Source organism: Anabrus simplex, chromosome 14 (genome assembly GCF_040414725.1).
Source record: "Anabrus simplex isolate iqAnaSimp1 chromosome 14, ASM4041472v1, whole genome shotgun sequence".
NCBI lineage: Eukaryota > Metazoa > Arthropoda > Insecta > Orthoptera > Tettigoniidae > Anabrus > Anabrus simplex.
Genome location: NC_090278.1, coordinates 76,978,655 through 77,006,384, shown reverse-complemented (window position 1 = coordinate 77,006,384; position 27,730 = coordinate 76,978,655). Strand labels below are relative to the sequence as shown.

Here is a 27,730-nt window from a genome sequence, read left to right as displayed (position 1 = left end):
GGATTGTAGTGAGACCGTCAATACTACGAATAAAACGTGTAACATCTGTAATGAGAAAAAAGGAATATATGAGTGGACGAAGAACAAGTTAAAAATGATGTGCGAAAAGAAAACTCATATGACTTACTTGTAACTAAAAGTTGTCGTCTCGAATGGAGATGACCTTGTCGGTCTCAAGTCATATTGACAACTAAGCCTGTGTGTGGCTTACTGTGTATCTGTGTCGATGTGGTTGGGAGGGGTAATGGAGGGGGAGGGGCAGGGAGGGAGGGACGTTGTGATTCGCGGAAGGAGGGTGTTGATGGAAGGGCGGGTCGTGTTCTAGAATGTCGGTAGTGAAACTCTTTTTTATTAATGAACTGTTCGCAGATGAGCGGGACAAAGGTTTCCAATAAAATATTTTTCTTTTCATTGATTTCATTTAAGTAATAGATGGGATTGTTATATTGGTCGATATCTATATATATATTCTCTAGTATATTAAGTAAGGGACCTTTCTGTTCGTAATGCAGGATTTTTAAATCTTGATCAATTGTTGTGTATTTATGATTTTTCTCTCTACAATGTTCGCTCATGGCTGAGTAGCGATTATACTTTAGGGCATTAAGATGTTTTTATAAATATTTTCTTTTGTAAAGTGATAACCGTCAATACGGAATGAGATTCATAACTTGCAATGGTAACGCCATCCAGGCTAGTAAGAAAGCAAACCTATATTGTAATTTGAAGATAAAGGTTGCCAAATTAGGTAAAGATTTATGTTTTTTAAGAAAATGCTTAACTAATGACGTCACACCTAATTTCTTAAAATTTACGAAGAAAACTCATAGAGACACGGCTAAAACCCGCGCGACTCAACGAAAAACGGATAAAATTTGGATAAGAGAGGAAATTAAATTCCTTCAAAAGAAAAAAGCTCTTCTTAACAATAATCTTTACGACACTCATTTAGAAGTTTCGACATTATTATGTCCTCTCGAATGGACTTCTTTTCAGGCTCACGTCACCAATAGACTCGATAAGGTTTTATCGAAAAAACAAAGCACTCTTGACAAGAAGTGGAATAACTTAATAAAAGCTTCCCATAATACACCAAACACGCAGAATCATGCGGAATCGAACGTTTTTCACCCGCCGGTAGTGAACCTCAGTCAAGTTGACCTTGATCCTAAGGACCTCAAGATATTAAATAAGGGACCAAAACATAACTGGGACACGTCCTTCAACCACGACGATTTAATCATTACGTTGGCTGAATCTGAATTAGCGATTACTAGGTTACCTACAGACGTTCAAAATGAGGTTAGATATGAAGTTAAGCGAAAGTTACTTTCATCTTTCGATCAGAAACATACCGGTTCTGGCAAACCCAATAAAGAACAAGTCACCAACATACGCAATCTCAAAAAGAAAATTAAAGATAACGATTTAATAGCATCTAAAGCAGATAAAGGTAATGCTACTGTGGTTATGGAGAAAAGTGACTACGTAAATAAAGCACAATTCTTCTTTACTAATAATAACTTTAACGCAGTAAAAAAAGATCCTACCAATAGAATACAAAGAGAGCTGAAGGCTTTAATTAAGAATTTTTTATTTTTGTTTAATGACGTAGAAAAATCAAAACTGATCATCATGAATCCCAAGTTACCTACGGCGAAAGCGTTACCGAAGATTCACAAGGCGGATGTCCCCATAAGGCCCGTTATTAACTTCAGAAGTAGTCCGACGTATAAAATATCCCAATTTATTCACAATTTTCTTAAAACACATTATTCCTTTCAAGCTAACACGTCAGTTAAAAATTCCCTGGAATTCTGCAATAGAATAAAAAAATCTCACGTTACCGAAACATTACACCCTTCACTCTTTTGACATAGAAAATATGTACGCAAATGTACTCGTCAATAAAACCATCGAAATAGTAAAAAACAATCTTTCAAAATTCAGTAAATTGACTATAGGGGAGATAGAAGAGTTTATTCAGATTCTCAAGTTTACATTAAATAATGGCTTCTTTACTTTTAACAACATCATATACCAACAGAAGGGGCTTCCTATGGGGTCACCGGCCTCGGGAATCCTCGCTGATATTTACGTAGATTTCCTCGAATACACTCACATTATAGGTAAAATTAATGGGATCAAACATTGGACTCGGTATGTGGATGATACTTTTATTATCCTGGATTCTCACATTACTGACAGCAACACCGTTCTTGAATTACTTAATAACCTGGATCCACACATAAAGTTTACGATAGAATCCGAGAACAACAATTCCCTTAATTATCTCGATTTAACTATTACTCGCAATCAGAATAAAACCATTTCTTTTAATATTTACAGGAAGCCCACTCACACAGTAAACACAATCCATCAAACTTCTCTACACCCAGGGACACAGAAGAAGACAGCTTACAATAGTATGATTTTCAGAGCTCTTAATGTTCCTTTATCCCGTAAGAATTTTAGAAAGGAAATCAACACCATTTATGCAATAGCCGAAGGTAATGGTTTCAGTAAAGCTTTCGTGAATAAAATTCTCAATAAATTTAGAAATAGACCCAAGACCACCTTAGAAAAACAATCTTCCCATAAAGAGAAGTTCACCACATTTACCTTTAATAATAATAATATATATCCTATTTCAAACATCTTTAAAAAGCACAAGTTAAAAGTAGCTTTCAAGACCGTTCACACCAATACAAAAATTCTCATACTGTCAACAGCAAAAATTTTCTAACTCTGGAATATATAAATTAAAATGCCAATCATGTCTTTCAACGTATATTGGGCAAACAGGCCGCAGTTTCAATGTAAGATACTCCGAACATCTTAATGCCCTAAAGTATAATCGCTACTCAGCCATGAGCGAACATTGTAGAGAGAAAAATCTTAAATACACAACAATTGATCAAGATTTAAAAATCCTGCATTACGAACAGAAAGGTCCCTTACTTAATATACTAGAGAATATATATATAGATATCGACCAATATAACAATCCCATCTATTACTTAAATGAAATCAACGAAAAGAAAAATATTTTATTGGAAACCTTTGTCCCGCTCATCTGCGAACAGTTCATTAATAAAAAAGAGTTTCACTACCGACATTCTAGAACAAGACCCGCCCTTCCATCAACACCCTCCTTCCGCGAATCACAACGTCCCTCCCTCCCTGCCCCTCCCCCTCCATTACCCCTCCCAACCACATCGACACAGCTACACAGTAAGCCACACACAGGCTTAGGGCCATTTTCTCCAAATCGAGTTAAACCTGGTATAAATTAAACCCGTTTAACTTTAGTACCTAGTTTAAAGTTGCGTCCATTTTCTCCACCAATTTCTGACACTCGTTTAGTTTAAACGGGCGAGCTGTCGTTGGCGCTAACGTTGGCTGCACTGAAGGAATAGTCGAAGGCATGGTCGATTGGAATTGGCCAATCAGAGCCAAGTAATTCAATGACCGACATTTTTGTAATAATATCAGCTGTTTGTGGCGAATTAATGCTATCGTACGTAGTGAATAAAGAACAAATTCGGCGGGATATTAGCTTTACTGATAAATAAATTGTTTACATTTGTGCGAAGTGTTGTATCATATACCTATTGCTGTCTACAATTTATTGGAACGCACTTTTATTTCTTATTTTTCTCTGTCATGCTTTACCATAAACAAGTACCGTGGGCCTAATACGTGTCTTTTGATGTCTGTATTGTCTTACGGAACACACGGGAACGTTGAAATATTAAAATCCTGGTCTTTCAGCAATAGGCCTATGGTATTCCTTTCCTCAGAAAATCAACATTTATGTGAATTTCAAGTAAAATTCCAAGCATGCTCGGGATCTATCTCCTATCAAAATCCATCGCCCTCGGCCGGGATCAATCTCACAAACCTTGGATCCAGCAGACAGACCACTGAGGATGTATAATTTGGAGATGTATTACTTGATTCCATATTCGTTTATAACATAACCAAGTTCGCGATATGTCGTACTGTATGCATAATACTCTTCTCCCTATAGCATTAATATTTCTATTGCTGGTATGCTGGCAATAGATACGATGAAACATTCTTAACTATAATCTATTCTATTACAAGTTTACTAGCAAGCATGAAATACTTTATTGTTTTTCTGATCCTACAAATATATAATCTAGCCTCTCCTACCGTGCCGGTCAACATTCTGATGGTAAAAATATTTTCGACAAATTGGATTCGAACCGCCTTGTCACGGATTCGGACGATGCTGACTTCACGCTTTAGCGACCACAGCCACCAGGTACCGCATGAAGAGCGGACGTATTACACGACTTAAGTAGGAATATTTTTATGCTTCACATTACAGTATTCATACCACGAACAGTATTTTACAGTATATAATATTATAAGGAGACTGCAATTTAAGGTCTGTGGTCCCCGTTGTTAATGAAAAAAATGCCTGCTGCATCATATCTTAAAGAACCAGAATCATTGCTTCTAGCGAAATAGCATTATTTCGTGCAGTTGACGTTTTAAATGAATCCTTCTTCGATACTAGACAATCCTTGCTGTTCGCTTATGAATTATAAATCCATCAAAGAACTCCGTTACATCCGATTTTCCAAGATTGTAAACTTTTGTTGGAACGCGGCTTCTTAACCTCTCTTGCACATCAAAATTATTTCCTATTTAACCAAAGACTTCAATAAATTCTCCCATTTTTCTAATGCTAATACTAGGTTATGCCGGCCCCGTGGTGTAGGGGTAGCGTGCCTGCCTCTCACCCGGAGGCTCCGGGTTCGATTCCCGGCCAGGTCAGGGATTTTTACCTTGACCTGAGGGCTGGTTCGAGGTCCACTCAGCCTACGTGATTAGAATTGAGGAGCTATCTGACGGTGAGGTAGCGGCCCCGGTCTAGAAAGCCAAGAATAACGGCCGAGAGGATTCGTCGTGCTGACCACACGACACCTCGTAATCTGCAGGCCTTGAGGCTGAGCAGCGGTCGCTTGGAAGGCCAAGGCCCTTCAAGGGCTGTAGTGCCATGGGGTTTGGTTTGGTTTGGTTTGGAATACTAGGTTATAATTTTAGTACGTTTTTCATTAAAGTGCTGCAGTACTGGTAGTCAAAACTAACCCTGCTATTAGGAAAATCACAGATACGTTAATAAAATGTCAAGAAAGTTGAATATAAACAGCAGTTTAAACTAACAATATAGAAGGTTTAACTCTGAGCCAGGTTTAAACTTGATACAAAGTTTAAACCAATATGGGGAAAATGAATGTTAGTTTAAACTCAGACTTAAACCAGATTAAAATAAACCTAGTTTAAACTCATTTGGGGAAAACGGCCCTTAGTTGTCAATGTGACTTGAGACCGACAAGGTCATCTCCATTCGAGACGACAACTTTTAGTTACAAGTAAGTCGTATGAGTTTTCTTTTCGTACATCATTTTTAACTTGTTCTTCGTCCACTCATATATTCCTTTTTTCTCATTACAGATGTTACACGTTTTATTCGTAGTATTGACGGTCTCACTACAATCCTCAGCATAGTGTTTTATTTAACAGTCAGCAAGATCTATTAGACGAGAGGACTTTGTACCTCAATGTGTTTTTAACTCACTATTCATGATCACTGTCACTTCACATCATTACGTTTTTTAATTTGTTTGTATATTATGTAATCATTGTTTTACTACTGAAGATGGCCTTGAGATTAGGCTGAAACATGTATAGACTTTGCTTCATCTAACAGATGACTTGAATTGTGTTGATAGGAGGATTTTATAAATATTTTCTTTTGTAAAGTGTTAACCAATGATGGTTAAAATTCCTGACCCTGCTGGGAATCGAACCCAGGCCCCCTTTGAGCAAAGGTGAGCATGCTAACCATTTAGCCATGGAGCCGGACTTGTGTATAACTGTGTGTTACCATCAAAGGGTAGGAAAGGTCCATGTATTCAATACCATTAGCTTAATATAGTGTCCTATATAATTGGTACTAGATTCGACCCTACATACATTGGGTCATTTTCAGCCACGATCTAATCGGACACATATGTTTACATGCAACCAACAATAAAGAATACAATTTGGTATGTCTTAATTTAAAATCTATTGCCTAAGATCTACACCTTGTGATAAGGTATATTGCTTGGCTGGCATTGCTCCCCCAGATATTAGATGTGAAGTAGCTGCCAAACGTGAAAAATCTAAAGTAGACATTTTGCAAACACATCCATTACATGATTATCAACCTGCTCGACAACGATTGAAATCGAGGAGAATTTTTCTTCATTCTACTGAGTGCCTTTCGGAGTCACTTCAATCATCAAGACTAACTTCCTGGAGATCCAGAAACCTTCATCTCATTGGATGGATGGATCCTTCTGAAACACTTCCAGCCGGTTATGAAGAGTCATGGTCTACATGGAAGAGTCTAAACAGGCTGCGGTCTGGGCTCGGTCGATCTAAGAACAATATGAAGAAGTGGGGTCTATCTGAAGAGTCAACCCTCTGTGCCTGCGGAGAAGAACAAACCATGGCGCACCTCCTTAGTTGCAACTCCTGCTCTCTCGTTTGCACCATGCAAGATTTAGTGAAGGCCACACAAAATGGTCGAGATCTTGCCAAATTCTGGTCCGATAGGGTATAATTGTTATTTTGAATGTACCTCTAGTATGTTTTTTTTGTTTTTTACCAGTTAGCCTATTTAATTATTTCTCTTTTAACTAACAATTTATATGATGTATTGCTTCTGATACAAATAAATAAATAAATAAATAAATTTAAAATCTAAGTCTAAAACATTGATGACACATTAAAACTGTTGAGGTTGGTGATGAACTATGTCAATGTCCTGATAGTAACCCAAGTGTTACAGAGTCAGTCTTGGAGGTGGTATTCATTATCTGTATAGTTGAGCCATTTGATTTATAAATTATGTCTTGTTGGCTAGTAACATGAGTAATAGTTCATATGTAGCTTGATGGGGACATTCACAACTTGAATAAGTGTTCCTTTTCATCAGATGTAGTGATCTGTTGTTTAATTTGGTTTGAAGTGAATGTCCTTATGTTCCTTATAAATTGTGTGCACTTGTCCTGTGCCAAGTGCACTACATCTGATGAATAATAATATAATGAGAATCACTTGAAATGGAATGAAAACTTCATTATCAACCTAACCTAACCTGACCTAACCTAACCTAACCTAACCTAACCTTGTCTTGTCTAGACTTTGGCCTGGTTTGCAGACTTAGCCTTTGTATGTTCTTATTGACTTACGGCTTACGTGTGTGTAATATACTTGCTTGCGTGTATTATTACAGCATGGTTTCAGTTCAGTCCAACAATAATAGCTAATTTTAAGAAGGGAGCTGAATTATTTACACCAGGCAAACACCGGCAGAATAAGGTTATTGTATTGCATATATCAAAATGAAGGCAGAAATATATATATAACATTCAAATCAGTGAGGGTGAGAGAGAGTGTGTTTATTTCCTTAACTCCTCACTGAGCTTGAAAACAGATTTAATTATGAATATCTTGGTTTATCATTTACTTGGCAGCAGGCTAATGCCGGGGCTGTACCTTAATTAAGGCCACAGCCGCTTCCTTCCCACTCCTAGCCCTTTCCTATCCCACTGCTGCCATAAGACCTATCTGTGTCAGTGTGACGTAAAACAAATACTAAGACAACAAGAAAAATCATTTACGCAAGAACCTCGTTTATCCGGATTAAGTGGGACCAGAACTGATCCAGATTATAAAAAATCTGGATAATCCAGAAAGAGTACATGTTATGTAATGTATTAACATAAGTTGTACAGTAATACCTTTTTTGAATTGTACAAAATATATAAAAACACCTCATACACAAAAATAATGTGTGAGTTTTTCTGTTTTACATTTGTATAACGTTTGTGCGCAGCATGATCACGAAGATGTTTTACTAATAACAGTTCTGCCGGTGTGGTTTCAGTCAAGGATAGGCCATCAGTATGTTAGTAGTGTGTTGCATTCAAAAGAGTGTGGGTTCGAATTCCACTTCAGCCGTCCTTGGAATGGTTATCCACAGTTTCTCATTCTCAATTCCAGGCGAACACCGGGACGGTACCTTTGATAGACCGTGACCGAACTATTTCCAATTCCTGTCCTTAACTATCCTTGGCAGAAAGGTCATTCGAGAAGAGTCGACACCGTGAAAGAAATACTGTACAAGTACAAATACTTGTTTATTATTTTCGATCCGGATAAACCGGAGATCCGGATTAATGAGGGCCGGATAGACAAGGATCTTGTGTACTTGGGTAAGGGAAACTCCATTATTCATATGTATATTGAGGTTACTTTCTTGATGGTTATGTCTAGTGATTTCGATATGTAATTAGTCAAGTTGGCAGCAGTGATGAGCCTAAAAAAAAATTATAACTTGTTTTGACACTTGCTTATTCCTTTCCAATACTAAGTCACAGAATAGTTTGCAACAGTTTAAGGATGAAACAGTTTATAGATTTCTCCTAAGTGAAAACTCAACAGTTCACTCTTAATTACCTTTTCTCGAGCTCTGATGACGATGTTGAGATCCTTCAGCACTGGGTGGTCTGTAGGAGAGTATTTCAAGAAGACGTTTGTAAACCGAATCTCCCCCAATGAAGGCCAGTCTTTTGGAGGTTTCTTGGCTAGAAAAAGAAAATCGTAAACAATAAAAAATTCTTTAAATACTTGTGCATAGGAAATTTGAACAGTTTTAAGACAGTACTTGTTAAGATAAATTATTCTTCTTCTTCTTCTTCAAGTGTCATATTCAGACGCTGGCGATCACTACTTTCTTTAGCTAACGTGAGTACATCAACTTGTCTTTAGAAAATGTCTGTGTGACAGTTTGTTTTGGTTACATTCTCATACCTGCCAACTTTACAAAACCAAAAATCAGCAGATTTAGATATGAAAATCAGGAAAAATCGGGAGGTATCAGGAGATACAATTGGTAAAAACTGTTTACTCTGCATGTCTTGTGCAATACAGGAGTATTATGGTATATTATAACACTTATTGTCTCAAAACCTGACTGTTGCTATACGAGGCTATAAGGCTTCAAATTACACATCTCTATTCCCTCACAGGAAGTATGTGAGAGAGATGATTGGTCTCTGATAAGTGGTCCGAAAATAGTATGAACTCATGCTACACACATGTGAATCAGTCATGCACTTAGATGCCATTATTTAGCAAATGCATAGATTAATATATATTGCATCATGCGCCCACGCGATTATGCGAAGTGCAATGTTATTTTTATCAAGTAATAAATTAAAATTCACCAGAACTGTCTCCAAATGGCTCCTAAAATCTCTAGAAAAATCACAAGTCACTATCTTTGACATTCTATCACTAAATTACCAAAAACGACTCCAAATCTGGCGACTAGTCTACAATCAACTAGACTGATGTGAACGAACACGAACATAGCACGCGAGAACGAGAGATTGTCAATCGATATACGTGTCGCAATATACAGGTTTCAATAAACATCACACATTTCTCATTAATAAACGTCGATATTTCATTTGAAAGCGGCCAATGAGCGTAGGACTTCCAGCCACTTGCATACAACGCTGAAATGGTGGGATCTGAAAACAAATGTTTGAAGTTCATCAAAAAATAAGCTCAAATCGTGAGAAATAATAGAATAATCGGGAGGCAGGAAAAACTGTCGAAAATTGGGTGTCTCCCGCCTAAATCTGAAAAGTTGGCAGGTATGCATTCTACAAAATTTCTAAAGTGTACTTAATAGTATTCAATGTATTCAAGAGTGATATTCAATGTGGTTTTACTTTTAAGTTAATATTTTTAATAAGTCGTTACACCTGAAGATGTCTTCCAGTAAGATGAAACACGTATGCTTGGACATTGAAATTGCATGCATTTTCAATTGTGAAGTGATGTTTATTAATTAGATGGATACTTTAAATAAAATAAAGTTCTTAATCAAATTATATCAATACAGACTTTTACAATGAAATTTGTCAACTGTGAGGTGTTCAGTCCACGAACCTGCTACGCTGGCGTAGCAGGGGAGAGGTGATACTCCCACGTGGCGCGTCCCAGGTGGCGGATAGGGGGGTCCTAACCGGCTTGCCAGCGGACTTGAGGGAAATAAAATACCTCTCGCAGACTAAACACACAACCCCCCTGTGGGTGGGGGACGCAGATGAAGAATACACCCACGGTATCCCCTGCCTGTCGTAAGAGACGACTAAAAGGGGCGACCAAGGGATGATTACATTAGAACCATGAAACTCCTTGTGATTAGTACCACCACATGGGTAACACCATGGGTCGCGTTTCCTTGCGCGTAGTATCACTATGTTAGGTACCAAATAGGTTTGTGATTAGTAGCACTATATGAGCGACACCATAGGATGACGGAACCCATGGTTCTGGCTTGCCTATGATTAGCACACTTAGGTGATGAACACCATAGGTTTGCGTTGCCTGTCAATGGTGCCGCAATGTGCGAAACACAGTAGGTCTGTAATACATGTGCGAATTTCATTACCTGTGAGTAGTACCGTAATGTGTGGAATACTGCGAGTCTACGCTACTCTTGATTAGTACCGCAACATGACAAATACCATGGTTCTACTTTTCTAGTGATAAGTACCATTATGAGAGGCCGATGACTTGATTTTTGGACTCCTTTCGACTACAAGCATCATCGATTCAGCATCGTGCCATAGATGCAGTTCCTTGGTCAGTAATACTATTGTTTTATGCCAGCTTCTGTGCATGTGAGGCACTGTGGGTCTGTTCCACTGATCGTTTTAAATTCATATCCATCCATCCATTCATTCTTCGTCCTCACGTTTTGAATTGTGGTCAGTGGAGGATTTTGGGTTTTTAATTTGTCATTTCATTTTGTCTCATTTCGTACCATTAGGGGCGAATGACCTAGATGTTAGGCCCCTTTAAACAACAAGCATCAATCATCAATTATCAACATGTTGAGTTCCAAGTTAACTCAGGCATGCAATGGAGTAGATTAATATAGTATTACCCCGCTTCTACGTCTTCTCATCGTTTACAAGATGTTTTTGTTGGTCCCCTCAGATTCCCTATGCTCACAATGTATTAAAATTCTTCAATTTAGGTTTGCGACATTTTATGCTTCCACCATTTAAGCCACATCAGGCTGTTCGAGACGGGGAAAAATCAAAGTAAAATGGTGTTGCAACTAACCTGTAATGCTTCAAGTAACCATGCCGTGGTGACCAAACTGGACAGCACACACTTGACTGTGTGACAAGGGCAAAACTAACCGATTACGAATATCAGGGAAGGCTATGCAAACCGCATGACAACTCCGACGAGAAGGTTGTGTATTCAACAAATTTATTCTTTTATATACAGTGCCTGACATAACGAGTTAAGCACCCAGAAGTGGCAGTTGCAGGTGGAAAGTTGGTGCCAGGTCAGTAGGGAGTCCCACCACCCTGACCGCAATGCATGCCCTTATGCAGTTCGGAATGGTGTCAAACAGCCTTTGGATCCTCTCCTGGGGCAAGTTCGTCCACAGTTGTTGCAGCTCTCCCTCCAGATTCCGCAGGTTGGTACTAGGATGGAGTCCCCTTCTAAAGTCATACCATATGTGTTCAATGATGGAGAGGTCCGGGGATCCTGCTGGCCACGGAAGGACCTCAACATGCTCTAGGCACTCCATAGACACACATGTTGCGTGTGGACGTGCATTATCTGGTTGGAACACTGTCCCAGGATGCTGTGCTATAAGGGGTAGGACATGCAGACACAGAATGTCTGTGATGTATCGCTGTGCTCTCAAAGTCTGCCAAAGCACTATTAGAGGTGACCTGAATGAATATTCTATGGCTCCCCACACCATGATGCAAGGGATTATGCCTGTGTGTCTTTCCACAATATGGGCAAGATCTGCCTTCTGCCCTCGACACCACCAAACGCGCTCACGATGATCATCGGAGGTATGGAGAAGCGGGACCCGCACGGTATGATTGGGTGCCCTCGTGTACCCATTGAGTCCACCATTGGGCTAATGGGGCATCTGAATGGCCCATACGCCTGACAATTACATGATATGACCAACCAGACTCGTGCAGTCCCACAATACGGCCTCTGTCAAATGCTGTCAATTGGTGGAGAGGCTGTCTAACGTGTCTGCGAGGCATTGCGGGTGCTTTGTACTGTACGTTGTCCTCTCTGCACGTCTTGCTTAACTGTCTGACTCATAGCAGATGACTGGTAACAACTTATCAACACGAGGATGGTGCCATCAAGAATGCACTCTGGTGAGCATCCTACACATTACAGATCTTTGTAAATCTAATCATTTACTCACACATCAGTGGTATGAATATACCAAAAGGGGATAATATTGGACCACTCCTTTCAGATGCTTTACATTTATTGTCAGGCAGTGTATTAGATATGAACAGAGAAAGAAAATTTATTGCATGTTAGATAATTCTATAGCCATTCTAACAAAGATAACCAGATTAAAATAATATACTGTATTACATAATATCCTAACTGCGTACTCGTACCCTTCTAATGGTTAGTGGATGAGCAGAATTACAAGGACAGTGTAGTGTCAACAGTTAATTTACACTGGACCTTTATTTGAGATCAGTAATAGGATTAAGATTACGATTTAATATTTAAAATTGTCGCACTGACAAAGATAGGTCTTTATGGCGATGATGGGACAGGAAAGGCCTAGGAGTGGGAAGGAAGTGGCCGTGGCCTTAATTGAGGTACAGTGCCAGCTTTGCCTGGTGTGAAAATTGGAAGCCATGGAAAACCATTCTCAGAGCTGCCGACAATGGGGTTCGAACCCACTGTCTCCCAGATGCAAGCTCACAGCTGCGCACCCCTAACCTCATGACCAACTCGCAATATGCATTTGTGTAATATTTATCTCCTTTTCCAGAGCATTTTTACATATATAAATTGTTTCCCAAGATTTACACTTTTCACCTGTTTACACCGGTATTCCTTGGGTCCCTTGAAAAGTGTAAAAGAGGGGTAATACTGTATTATATTGTCACTCAGCCATACAACAAATAAATGAAATTGCACAATAACCACAATTTGTATTTATTACCTGCACGTCTTCAGCCTCCAATACTGCTGTACTGTATTAGCAATTGAGAATAATAATGGCGTGTGGCCTCTCGAGGGGCCTGATGCAGGTCTTTTGATTTGACACCGTATGGGCGACCTGCATGCCTGCGAGGATGGGACCCAACCTAGAATGCTGAATACGCCACACACCCCCAGCCCCTGAGCCATCAGAATTAACCAATTAAGGTTAAAATCCCTGACCATGCTGGGAATTGAACCAGGAACCCTCTGGACCAAAGGCAAGTATGAAGAAATGTACCTGGTGGTGATTCCAAATTAGGCTCAGGTTCGAGAGCTGCGTATTCCAGTATCCTCTCCACAGCCATCATCTGATTGGCTACCTCTGCAGACTGCCTCATTCCCCACTGGATCATTCCTGTGAGAGCCATGGACTGCGTGATCGCCAGTCCTACCTCACCACCAAGAGCACCTGGGAATTAACCAGAGAATAGGAAAATCAAAAAATTGAACCAAGAAATTTGGAACAAACATAAAAGACAGCATGTGAAAACATTGCCAAATGACAAGAGTGGCATGGGCAGAGCGAGTAACAAAAGACAGGTATCAATACAAAAAAAAGAAAAACAAACCAACTAACTTTAAGATCAAGTCTGGTGTTTGGCATTTAATAATGAAAATTATTGATAAACATATTTTAACCCCTTTGCCTTGAAAGACAAGGCAGGCCCATTGTACCTTCAAAAGCCTTTAACTTAGACGAAGAGTCTCACCGACCAGCACAGGCTACTTTCTAGTTTGGCTACCACTGCAAGTGCCTCGAAAGTTTTAGGTCCGATACAGGTGGATGTTCTACCCTCCTGTTCATTACTGCCGATACTGTTATCTTTTGTTTACTGCTAGTCTTAACCCTCAAATTATTCAGAATTAAATGCTCTTTCTTTCACGTCTAAGAGTAAAGAAGGAAGACGCAATAATGTCTGATTTTTCAGTCATTGAACATCAAAAATTGATTTTTGAAACTTATTTTCAAAATTTAATAATTTTTTTGGCTTTACCAAAAACAATACTTCCTAGGTATATTCATTTCTGAAATGCTCATAGTTTCCTGTATTAGTATGATTTATTTTATTTTAATGTGTGTTAAACTCTTTACGTGTTGATTTTTTGTAATTTGGTTTGGAAAATGACAGAAATTAGTCTGAGTGTCTTCGAGCAAACTCCTGCATATAGGCTGAGTGTCAAAGGGTTAACCTCCTAAGCCCCAGAACATTTCTCTTTTGGACAAATGTCATAAAAGTGTATACTTCTTTAACGGCGTCTTGGTGGGAGACAGTGAAGCGAGAAGCATATCACACCAAGGTAAATGAATTCCCAAGAAAATGGAACACCAACAAGAGGTCAATTTTTATTTTTATTTCATTTTTAAAATATTTCTTTTACGGAATATTCCATTTTTAAACAGGGTCCTTTTAAAAGGACACCAGGCGTCAGGAGGTTAAAGAATTAGAAGCAATATTCCTTTAATTTACGCTACAGCTTGGGGTACTGAATATGACTGTATTGAGAATCGGCTAAAAGTGTTTTAGATAGCAGATCGGAAGTAATGGAGAGAGTAAGGACGAAGACGAATTAGGAGAAATCATCTAGCCATCCGAATTAAATTGTGAAGTGAACAAGGAGAGAATTTGTAAATAAAAAAAAGCCTACATAAACAAATGGAACAGGTCTGACAAAAGATCAACATCTTAGAATGCTAAATTCAAGAACACTATAACATGGTAATAAGTCTGAAGCATTACACACATCAGAAACTCTGATCATTGGAAGCAGACCACTAACTAAAATCTAACGTATCCACAAAGACGCACACCAGATGCTGTCCGTTCCTACAATTATTTTATTCACATCTATTTACAAGTTAACACACACATAACCTTAATCACAGTATCACAATAAAACACTTCACTTCAAGAATATCAACAAAGCCGCCATTATTAAAAAAACTGCCAACGCTTCAATAAGGAGGTTACAACTTGTAAACACAGTTGAAAACAGATGACTGCGTATTTCAATATGGAGACTACAAATATTGCATGTCAGCCCGGGATATATACTTGCTACACCATAACTCTACTAAATAACAACTAACTTTTACTATCAAGATCGTCCACTTATATAGATGCCTGGGATAGGAAAATTCCTGTATTTAATTTTCAACCAATCAGCGTTTTCTTCTATATATTTAATTATCCAATAAAAATCTGGGGGGGTGTCAGGCCTTAGTCCAGATCACTCTCGAACCTTTCTCTCAGGTATAAAAGCTGGCAACTTTTCGAGCTACCTTGTCTTCTTGATCTCCAGTGTACTGAATGTGTGCTAATAGTGGAGGCAGGGGTGTTTCGCCTTTCATCAGGCAGTCCAACACAATAAGGTAATGACAGCCATGTACTAACTAGGTGATAGCCTCTGAAAGCTAACCCGAGGAAAAGGTTTCCTATCCTTAAGAATGTAACTTTAATTTTCAGTCTTCAAAAATGTAAGCTTCTTCTTCAAATGTAAATCTTAAAACTAGGCTAAAAACTTGCCAAAATTCGGAAATAGAGAGTGTGACACCCTCTCGACTTCCCTATCAACTTGTATTTGAGGTGACTATGTTTTTGTAACCGTTTCCTATCTGTAGCCTTGTAACTTAAATTTTCTCCATCTAGTCACCTCAGTAGAACAGGATTAGCCTCTGTAACTCTGGGCCAGAAGCCCAAATAGGGTTTTAATCTTGTGTGCATATTTCAAGGAGAGCAAATGTCTGCCTCCGCATCATTTTGATTTTTGGGCCAGTAACTTCAACCTGTGTTTTCTTTTCTTTCCACCAAGGCCCGGTAGAATGAGTATTCAATACTCCCGTAAAACTTAGTTATTTCTGGTGCCTCGAGAGGCCTGGAAACTGTAAATTTTCAGTGAGCAAAGATGCTCGGGTTGTAATGGTATTAGGTTCGGAGCTCAGTCTCCTAGATGCTCTTCCTATTCTTGTAGATATACTCTGTAAATGAAATGGGGAGACCTGTCTCCTTAACTTTGGGTGTATGGAGCAATTAGTGCTCAAATAACACTTGTAAAATTGGAGGTTTAAACTCAGATGATTAATTGACAATTTTGTTCATTTTCTGATTTCTCCTAACTTGTATTTAAACTTCTGTACCGGTACCTGAAATCTGGTTCCGTCGCTGAGCGACTTCTTTGTTAATAATATATAAGTAATAATAATAATAACGTAAATGTTTCCACCTTTTCAATACTACAATATATTCACAAAATTACAAAATTATACGGTACTAGTTTCGACCCATCTAGGGGTCATCATCAGCCGTATTGGAGCAAAGATCATTTGTGGCGAAATCCTAAGACAATATTATTTTAAAGAATAACAAGTGAAATGAGATGTTATGGTAATAGTTAATAATACAAGGAATATACATATTAAGAGGTTTTTAACAAAGAATAAAGTATAAATGGGGTGTTGTAAAAATTATAATCATGGAAATCAGTAAGTTCATGTATTGAAATGAAATATGGCTTAGGAAGAGGGCTTAAGGTGGGGCTGAAGGGTGCGGGAGAAAGTGTAATTGTCTTGTTAATATTTTGGCAGTTGAAAAAAAGAAAAAAAAGAGGAAAATAGAAATATAACTTTAATTTTAAAGCTTTTAACTGATCTTCTGATTGTAGTAGATAGACCCATTCATGCCCGCACCTTCCTTCACCTCTGTGATTCACAAAATCACCGTAACACTCATAATACGGCCACACAAAAAAGAGACAGAGATCCTCTTCTTCCATATAGTATCTGTCATGGGCTCCAGTTCTCTGTATACCACTTCATTTGGCACTATCCACCACTGTCCGTCTTTTTGATATTATTTCATTTACGCAAGTTTTCACTATTCTTCTCTCTACTTTCAGGATTTTGTTGATTTTGATACAAAAAATAAGAATGTGATTATCTGTTTCACGACTAATAATATTTATCATCATACCTACAATGCCTTTGCTGGCAGGACCTAGTGTTTACAGTGCACTATGTCTTCTGGTATAGGTTAGATCTATTTTGTTACTTTCATTGATCTGTCTCTGTCTTATCCTTGGCTTTGACAATTTGAAAGTGACTGAGGTATGACCGATGCTAGTAATGCCAATCCTTATGCAGCCAGTCCCTGCTATGAATGGTGTGACAATGTCGCTGATAGGGTCGGTTGGTGTATGCATTTCAGTGGGATTGGCAGACTGATATGTAAATGCAACTTCTGGCTCGGTGAGGAAAGCAATGGGAAACTATCTCACTCCTCATTTCTCTAGAATACCTCTTCAGTGATGCCTAGGCCATCTATGACATCTGATAGCAAAGCTATTGAGGATCCAACCAGCCTTAGGGCTGAGGACTGAAGCTACATCATCATCATCTGCAGTTTCCAGCTGTTGGCCGGGCCTGCTTTTATCTGCCAGTATTTCATCTAAATTGAAAATTTACAGTGTGCCAATTCAACTGAGATAAATGAACTGAAATAAGCATGATGAAAGTAATTTAATTTTGTTAACCTTGCTCACAGGCTAATAAGGAATCATCACTATCATCATGAACCAACTCCCCATTGCTGGGTGCAGTGAGGATAATAGGAATGCTTTTCTTTATTTCCCCTCATGGACTCAGGCCCCTCCTGGAATGCATGCTTCATTATTAAGATTCACTTACCTTCAAATACTAGAAAGCTAAACGTGACACAAGCGATGTATATCAGCGAGAGGATGTCCAGAGAAAAACCAAATGCGGTGGAAGTTGTTATGAACATGTACCATGCTGAAGAATGAAGATCCTGGGGAAGAAAACATAGCAAATTACCCTTTGAATAATCAAACATCAGACAGAACGGGGATAGGAAAACACACACAAAGGATAAACACATGATGATGATGATAATCATGATGATGATGATGATGATGATGACGATGATGACTGTTGCTCAGAGGGTCTAAATGTAAAGGTCATCAGCCCCTAAATATGGTAAAAGATGAAGCAAAATGAAATGATAGATTAAAATTTAAAATTTGTCCTCCGACTAGGATTTTTTTAAATGATGATGATGACAAAAATGATTATGAATTTAATATAGTCAATGGACCAATCATAATGCCTTATTTTTCTCTAAAACTTATTAACCCTTTCCCGCCCTTAGCACCCAAAAGCGCCCAACTCTTAACTTTGCCTTCCGGTCCTTAGCGCCCGAAAGCGCCCGGCTGCATTATCTGCACACTTACGCGAGCTATGCGATAGTTTTTTTGTTTTCTTTGGCTTTGAAGTGTTTATGAGGCATTTATGAACATGCAGTACGATCTACAAGGCTTAGAAAATGAAAGAAGAGCGATAATCTGTCTTGACGTCGCCTAGGAAACGGTCTTGAACTTCCGCGAGCGCGGGACAGCTGTTTCGTTCGTAAACATGGCGGGATTGAATATTGCGGATATTGAAACCGAGCTGAATATAGGCGACGAAAGTGACACAGAATCGTTGAGTAGGGGTGAAGGTGAACTTTTAGTGAGGGAATAACGTATCAACGAAGATAATTTTAGTGATAACAGTGATGTAAGTGAAAATGGATATCGAGAATTCGGACCTGATTGCGATGTCACGGCATTTCACTTAACACAGTTATTTCGTTTCGTTACTCCGAATGATTATATGGATGATGTTGAACCTGTCCATAATTTTGAAAGAGTATTACGAGAAATATATTATTTTTGACATATGTTAGGAGGAGACAAACTATTCAGTGAGATGGCCACTTGCATATATATCAATGCAGCATTCAAACAGGCACATTCCGGAAACACAGATACAGAATGTGAAGACACTTGCCCAGGGGAAATAGAAGCTGATATACAGTATACATTCCACTTCCAGAATCACGCAGTTATTGGTTTAGAGGGATTCATACAACATGAGAATGTGACGAATAGAGCCTACCTTTGTGTCGAGTACCACAATGGGGGGGGGGGGGGGGTTTGAACCAACAACCTTATGACTCAATGAATACTGAAATGGATGTGATGGTATGTTTTCTAATATTATTGAAAATTTGAATACATTGTGATCAACAGTTTTTATTATATTTAACGTTTTCTGAAACAGTGTCCTCTGCTTCAATTTTTCCTAAATAATAGGTTGAAATTGGGCGATAAGCAGACTGAAAATGTGGGCGGGAAAGGGCTAAAATACAGTACAAATTAAAATGTACTACAATAAGGTACTGACTTGAAAGTAAAATAATGTATATTATTGAACTTAAAAGCTAAAAACATACAAAAAGATAGGTAAGAGCATAGTTTACAATAAAAGGAAAGATGAAAACAACTAACTAAAATAAAAACTTCACTTTAAAAAATGTAAAAACAGATCATTGTCCCTCATAACAGATGACGAGTCCATGACATGTTTGCTTATCGTGCTTCTTCTGCCTTGCCCAACATTCAGATCCATAAATGAGGGCAGGTCTGATGACAGTCTTATGTATCATGCCTTCAGCTTATAAGCATCTGCACGTCACACAAGATACCTGTCAGCAAAAGCCATTTCGTCCATCCTACATTGTGCGGTGCTTCACATCATCATCAATCGTGGTATCAGTGGCAATAACAGAGCCCAGGTACTTGAACTTGTCTGACATTACCAGTGATTCATTATGTCAAAAAAATTTACTGGCTGTTGTACTGAAAAGAGTATCTGGGGATGGCTTTAGAAGTAAAGACCAGTTGACTGTCTTACCTGGTGTTTATCAAATTCATCCTTCAAGATGTCCTGGGCTCCATATGCTCTGATCGTGGTGAGCCCTTGAAGTGTAGCGTGTAAGTGTGTGAATACTGGGCTCTTGGCTGCAACAAGCAAAAATTACATTATTTAGCAGCAATGTCCATCACATAGCAAGATTAAAGCTGACAAAAATGATACCAAATGCACTGATTTCTTGACAATAAATTAATTAATATCTTTTATAAAACAAATCTGAATTACAGTAAGTAGGCAAGTCAATGAGTATCTGCAGTTTTGCTCTAATTGTCTTTAGGTTGGCTCTATGGTGTCTGTGCTCACCAGCCACTAGATGGCACCATTGTCTACATCTGTGGTAGGTTTCAGCATTATCAGATCAGTACACCTTGCGCTGTTGTGACATAAAGATCGCCACGCTACCCTCTGTTTGCACCAAGGAAGAACAGCATTCCGTAATCCATTTTTTGTGGTCTGAGGGTGTACCAGGAGCGGAAATTCATAGAAGACTTTCAGCACAATACAGGGAGAATGTTTTGACACAGTGAAGTGTTTACCAGTGGATTGAATAGTTCAAAAGGGGTCGCATGAGCGTGAAGGATGAGGAGAGATCTGGGTATCCATCTGTTGGACACATTCCTCATGTGTAGAAGAAGAAAATACGTTATATGGACCTGAGCTCAGAAATGCTTTAGTTCCCTAATAGAACTAATTTTCTACAACTCTATGTAGAACATTAATAAAGGAAAACACACAGGTATAGAACGTCCCAGCATAATCACATGAAACTTTTTCTAACATGAAATGACAATTAAATTGCAATAACAAATAACATAGTTCAACCTATTCAATACAAATAAATAAGAAATGTAGTGTTACATTTCTATTGAATTATAAGCGGAAGCGGTACCGGTTTTGACCCCAATCTGGGTCATCATCAGCTGAATAAAATGCAAAAACAATGCATAGGTAAATAAGAAATTAACCCGCGAGTGGTCGCTATATGAGATTTTCTCTCACATTATTTTTTATTGTGATATTACTTCACATTGATGAAAGAGAGGTGACTGTTCCCTCTTCTAGCTGAGTTTATAACTGTCGTGAGTAGAGCGATTCACATTTGAAGGGTAAGCATCCCCTCCCCTAGTCAGAACAATGGTTCCTATATATCCGTGCGCACTGTGTGAGAGTTTCTCTCATCGCGCGACCAATGGCGTTGGTGTTATGTTGAAGTGGAGCGGAAAACTTACTCCTGTTGTACGCGTTAGTATTTGTATTATGAGCACTTCTTGTTTTTGAAAATGTTATTGTGTTCAGAAACCTTGCTTTTTACGTAAATGTTACTAGATATAATGCATGTGTGAGATTTTATTTTTTTTACAACTCCAGGACGGAAGTTATTTTTATGTACATTGCATATGTTATTTTAAGTAGCAATTTTTGTCTTTGATAAACAGCTAATAATTTCATATGTACGTCCGGCTCCATGGCTAAATGCTTAGCATGCTGGCCTTTGGTCACAGGGATCCCGGGTTCGAATCCCGGCAGGGTCGGGAATTTTAACCATAAATGGTTAATTTCATTAGCACGGGGGCTGAGTGTATGTGTCGTCTTCAACATAATTTCATCCTCATCACAATGCGCAGGTCGCCTACGAGAGTCAAATCAGTAAACCTGCACCTGGCGAGCCGAACTTGTCCTCGGACACTCCCGGCACTAAAAGCCATACGCCATTTCATTTTCGTTATTTCATTTTTATCTAAAATATATAAGGCAGAACTTGTGTTTGATTTCAGTGGTAAATTTCAGCCTTATGCCCCACAAAACAGAAAAATGTCACATTTATTTTAATGTGAGAGAAAGTCTCACGCGCGACCACTCGCGTTACATTTTGGCTAGTGACCACTCGCGGGTTAAAGAATGAGTCTTTCACAAAAACAGTTGAAGAGGCAATACAAGATAATGGGGATTGGCACTGTGCGATTTTAAATCATAAAATCTAGAAGAAGTAGAAGGTCAGTCATTTATATGAAGTAAGGCGCAATCTTCTGAATAGTAGCACAACACACGCAAAGTTCGGCACGGTCTCAAAATGTTTGCGAGAAGAGGTGAACAGTTAAGTGAGCCAGCCTGCATATACTATCAGGCACGAAGACACAACACAATTTAATAAACATGAAGTCCCAAAATTGTGTAGAAGTCGAAGACGAGTCGCTTGATTGAAGCAAATTGCTAGCTCCTGAAGTTCAGCGCAACACACTCAATGTCCGGCACTGTGATTTCAAATGCCGATGGAACTCAGTGAATAGCTTGATGATCCAGTCTGTAATGGTTTTGGTTGCAAAAATGTATATATATATATATAATACAATTTGCAGTTCAAAATGCCCTCCGTTGGTATTGACACGAGAAAACATTTTGAGACAGTGCCGAACTTTGCGTGTGCTGTGCTGCTGTTCAGAAGATTGCACCTTGCTTCTTACAAGTGACTTACCTGATTTTACAGTGCCTATCCCCGTTGTCCTATATTGCCTCTTCAACTGTTTTTGTGGGGGACTCATTCTTTAATTTCTTTCTTACCTATGCATTGATTTTGCGTTTTATTCAGCTGATGATGACCCAGATTGGGGTCGAAACCGGTACCACTCCCGCTTATAATGAAATAGGAATGTAACACTACATTTCTTATTTATTTGTATTGAATAGGTTGAACTACCTTATTTATTATTTCAATTTAATTGTGATACAGTTCAATATGGATCATCATGAAATTTTTATCTTTAAATGAGATGAATCTGTCGTGGCAGGTTTCTATGACGGATGCCCTTCCTGACGTCAACCTCATCATAGGAGTTAATGAGATGAAATGAATGATGTGATATATGATAGTAGGAAGGATAAGGGTGAAACCCGGTGTCGGAAAATAGCACCAAGGGGTCTGATCAAGGCTTAACGTCCCCATCCGTCAGACGTTCACCATCAACAGCGTCATATGCCCTCACTCCAAATGAGCACTGTGGAGAGGTTTGGAATTGAATACAGGATTTTGTGTTTCTAGTGTTTAGAACTTGTATACCACCATCTCCCCTACCCTGCTAGCCAACATTCTGATGGTGAAACTTTTTTCGACCAACGGGACTCAAACCGGCTAACCACGGTTTCAGACCATTTAGACTTCAACGGCCTAACGATGATGGCCACCAGGCGACAGGAAAAACCAGAGTACTCGGAGAAAAACCTGTCCCACCTCTGTTCTGTCCAGCATAAATCTTACATAGAGTGACTGGGATTTGAACCACAGAAGCCAGTTGCCAGTATCTTATTTTAAAAAGTTTATTTTAAAACTAAAAGTGAGTGGAACCCACACAGTGTTTACTGTCATACCAGAATACAGCCCCAAATACTTTTCCCACACTACTGCACAGAATTTAGAATGTTAGATCCAGTTCAGTTCAAGAGGGACTGGATTCAGATTTAACTACTTACTTATGCCTTCAACTCGTTTGATGTTCTTGGAAGTCTTGAGGAAAACGCGACGATCAAACCAGAATATGACACTAAGGACAAGCAGGGGTAAAACGAGCAAGTAGTTAACAATTAGTGCCAATATCAGGCAACCAATCATGAGGAAGAAAACCTGAAACAAAAACAAAACAATATGTAAGTTCATTTGTTCTAGAAATCTACTGTACAGGCTGTAACAATTCAGGACACATTTCGTCACATGTAGAAGAAGAAAATATGTTATATGAACTTGGGTCTGGAAACACCTTTTTGCCATGTTAGAATTCATTTCCTACAACACTACCTAGTAAATTACTCATGGAAAGCACGCAGGAACAGAACGTACCAGCATGAAAGTCATTATTACATGAATTCTTGAAAAGGTCCTACGTTAACTTTGATAAATCACCGTACATGGGATTCAATGCAACGGCGTGTTTATGCAAATATCAGTGCTAATTTCTTGGTCAACTCTTATCCTTTTACTGACCGTGATAGAGTTAGGTTTACAAGGTCTAGCGAGTCTTTCATTTTCACCCCCTTTATGGCCCTTCCTTTCACTGATATCTTCACCCCCTAACATGTCAAACCTATTCCAAGTTTTCTCTGATTAGTTTTAATAGAGGATGGTTGCCCAGTTCAGTAGAATGCTAGAGTTCAATCAATCACCATCAATTTGCGTTTAGGGCAGTCACCCAGGGGGCAGATTCCCTACCAGTTGTTTATCTCGTCTCTTCTTAAATAATTTCAAAGAACTTGGAAATTTATTGAACATTTCCCTTGATAAATTATTCCATTCCCTAAATCTCTTCCTATAAATGAATACTTGAAGCAATTCGACCCGTTGAACTTCAACTCATCTTTGTATTATGATCTTTCCTACCTTTAAAAGCTCCACTCAAACTTATTCGTCCACTGATGTAATTCCACGTCAACTCTCCACTGACAGCTCGGAACATACCACTTAGTTGAGCAGCTCGTCTCCTTGCTCCCAAGTCTTCCCAGACCAACGTTTGCAACATTTTCATAATACTACTCTTTAGCAAGTTATAAACTTCAGGTTCAAGGTCTGCACTGATCGTTATTTGATTTCGGTGGAGAGGAAATGAATTTTACCTTTTTCTCTGTACAACTATGTATTTTAACACTCCATGAATCTTTTACTTTTCAATTTTATTATAAGTTTGCTTAACTCTTTGAGCGCCAAGAGATGATTTATCATTCCTCTGTGAACTCGCCAAAAGTGCCAGGAATGATATTTCATCCCTCATGCAGACTCGTTTAGAAACCGTCGTAGCTCTTCCTTTTCCGTTAGATGGCAGCACGTATCAGTATAATCTTATCAAGGAAGGGTGTAGTCTCCAAATTTACCACTAGGAGCCGCATAAAATTATTTGTTTCCATGTGACGAACATTTTAAAAATGTGAAGGCTGTGTCCGCACATCATGTGCACATGTCCACAGTGATGGCGGACTTACGGGACGACATATTTACAAATAATGATGGTCAAGCTGACTACATACGTAGTTTAGGGAATGACGATTATTATTCTGAGTCAGAAAATGAACTAGACTTCATAATAGTGTTGAAATTACTTCTAGTGAGGTTATAGTCAGTGACAGTGATTTTGAAAACGATTTCGTAAACACCGCCAATTGCCGAGGTTAGAAATAATTCGGAATGTAACGAAGATTTCGACGGTAATATTGGTATTAACAATATCACACATTGCCATTATTCAGTGAAGTTACCCGTGATAGTTATTTACCATACCAACCACCTCACACTTTCCTCGAGTTACCCGGACTGAAACATGCCCCTCCTCATGATGCGGTACCTATACCTTATATTTTGATTTTTTTAGACATATTATCACTCCAAATAACATAATTTTATGCATTACGACAGTGAAGAGTCTGTGTTACAAAAAGTACCACCAGTTAGTGTGTCATACTGATTTTTAGAACTACATATTTGCCTTAAAATACTAGATTTTCATTAATTGTATTTTAAATTTTTAAAATTTTCATTTATTTTAATTTTAACTATAAATATATTTTAGGTATAAACTGCCATTAATTAAAGGGACATTCCTTCTATATAACAGAAAAAAATTTCACTGAGAATGGGTGTAAATTGAGAGAGTGATGAATTTTTTTCTAGAGATTTGCAAATCGGACAAAAAGTGGGTGGCACTCTTGGCTACTACCTAACAAATACGCATGGCACTGAGAGGGTTAAACCAAAGCAGTGACATAACTTACAAATGTGGCCCCATATAACTATGGGTACAAGAAGACAAATGCTTTTGTGTTCAAATTATGTGTTTTTCAATTATTCAAAAACTTTATAAGTTGTGTGTTAATCATTTTTATTATGAACTTTTCAGTTGATGTCATCTTCACACCTCCCATTTTGTAGTGTTTTATAGACATTTCTAAGAAAATACTGTTCTCAATAATTTTAAGAACTCAACCTAAGTAGTGCATTTTAGTGATATTAACCTTTTACAAACTGCTGAAGCTGCTCGAAATGAAGGCAAAATATGTCCTGTTTTATTAATTTTAATATGTACATGTAATTCTTGTAATTATATGTTGTATTGATAACGTGGACTTATTTAGAAAGGAAAAATTCATTTCCTCCCCACTAAAGACACTACTCCTTCGTCAGAAATCACCCATACAAATCATGCTGCTTTTCTTTGGATCTTTCCAAGTTCTGATATTAAATAATCCTGGTGTAGGTCTCATACACTGGACCCATATTCTAACTGGTTTCTTACCAGAGACTTATATGCCCTCTCCTTTAATCCTTACTACAGCTGTGAAGAGATAATGTAACCTTTGTTTGAACCTTGTTAATGTGATTACCTCAATGAAGATCTTTCCTAAGTACTTACAGTAATCCCTATGAGGTTCTTTCATCCAATCAACACAGTTGTATCTCTTCTTACACAGTAATCACCACCACCAACTTCTATCACAAATCTTACCTGGGAAGCATCCAGTAAAGCTTTTGGTAATAGTTCATCAATGGAACCAATATCCTTCGAAAATCTGTTCAAGATACGACCTGAAATTAAAATACAAAAAAGAAACATATTCAGAAGATTCTACGAATTAACTAAAAGACCACTCGCAAAGAAAATCGAAGTAGGCCAACGGGAAATCAAAATCATAGACAAATTTAAATACTTAGGTGAAATTATTATAACATGCAACCTTAATGAAAAGTGAACATGACATAATAGAATAAACAAATTAAGCAAAGCTAAATATGTCACCAAGAACATATACAACAAAAAAGACCTCTCAATAGCCACAAAATTAAAACATTACAAAACAATCATACAATCAGAAATAACATACACTAGTGAAACCGTTTTCAAAACAACTAATACTGCAGCAATAGACAGAATACTCAAAATAGAAAGAAGAAGAATCAGAACATGTATAAACAGAAAATACCAAGAAAATGGACACTGGAGACTAGTTTCTAACGAAACAGTCTACAAAGAAATAGAACCGGTAATGAGCACTAAAAAATGAACCTCATTCTTTGGTCACCTAATTAGAACACCTGAAAATAGAATCAGCAGGATAATAATATAAAAACTGTGGAACAGTAAGACTAATATTAAGTGGATTACAGAAATCAAACAAGATATGAAGGAACTACAAATCACAGTAGAGGATTTAAAAAACAAGACCCACAGTATCAAGACATTCAAAAACACAGACACCAGACTACAGACCAACATCAACAGAAAAACCATGGGAAGAGTGATTTCAGATGAGGAGAGAAAATCAACACCTGAAAGAATGAAGAAGTACTGGACTGAGAGAAAGTTTGTATAATTGACTACTGTAAAGTGGTACAATGAGGGCCATAAAATGTAATATAAAATAAAATAAAATAAATAAATAAAATGAAAATATATGGTATACTCTCGATTAACCGGGCTAATGACCGGGGTGAATGGCACAGATAACGGGAAAACATGAATAATCCAAAAGCTTGTGTTTATTGCAAGCAAAATGCCTTCTATAATACTTCTAAATACAGTACCATATAAAATAGGCTATAATACATTTCACACATTATTGTACTCTGAAGAAGTCTGTAATGGTTCTCTGCTTTTGGTTGTTCATCTGCTTCCTTACCTTGAGACGTATTTTGCGTGCGGCAATAGTGTCACCACATTCAAACCCCCTTTGTCCCATATAATCCAACAGGGTATCTATACACCGTAGAGCCACAGAATGAGAAACACATTCTTTTTCTTCAGTCTCAACTAAATT

At 38.2% G+C, this 27,730-nt stretch overlaps 1 protein-coding gene across 1 annotated transcript in view; it reads right to left on the bottom strand.

The window, feature by feature from the left end:
* LOC136885573 (ATP-binding cassette subfamily C member 4) overlaps positions 1–27,730 on the bottom strand; it is a 185,833-nt gene that overhangs the window by 24,974 nt on the left and 133,129 nt on the right. The window contains exons 15-20 of the mRNA XM_067158221.2: positions 26,422–26,501; positions 23,408–23,558; positions 19,922–20,028; positions 17,855–17,975; positions 13,412–13,582; positions 8,548–8,675 (exon numbers count right to left, since the gene is read on the bottom strand). Coding sequence (XP_067014322.2) covers positions 8,548–8,675; positions 13,412–13,582; positions 17,855–17,975; positions 19,922–20,028; positions 23,408–23,558; positions 26,422–26,501 — 758 coding nt within the window. The remainder of the gene's footprint in view (positions 1–8,547; positions 8,676–13,411; positions 13,583–17,854; positions 17,976–19,921; positions 20,029–23,407; positions 23,559–26,421; positions 26,502–27,730) is intronic.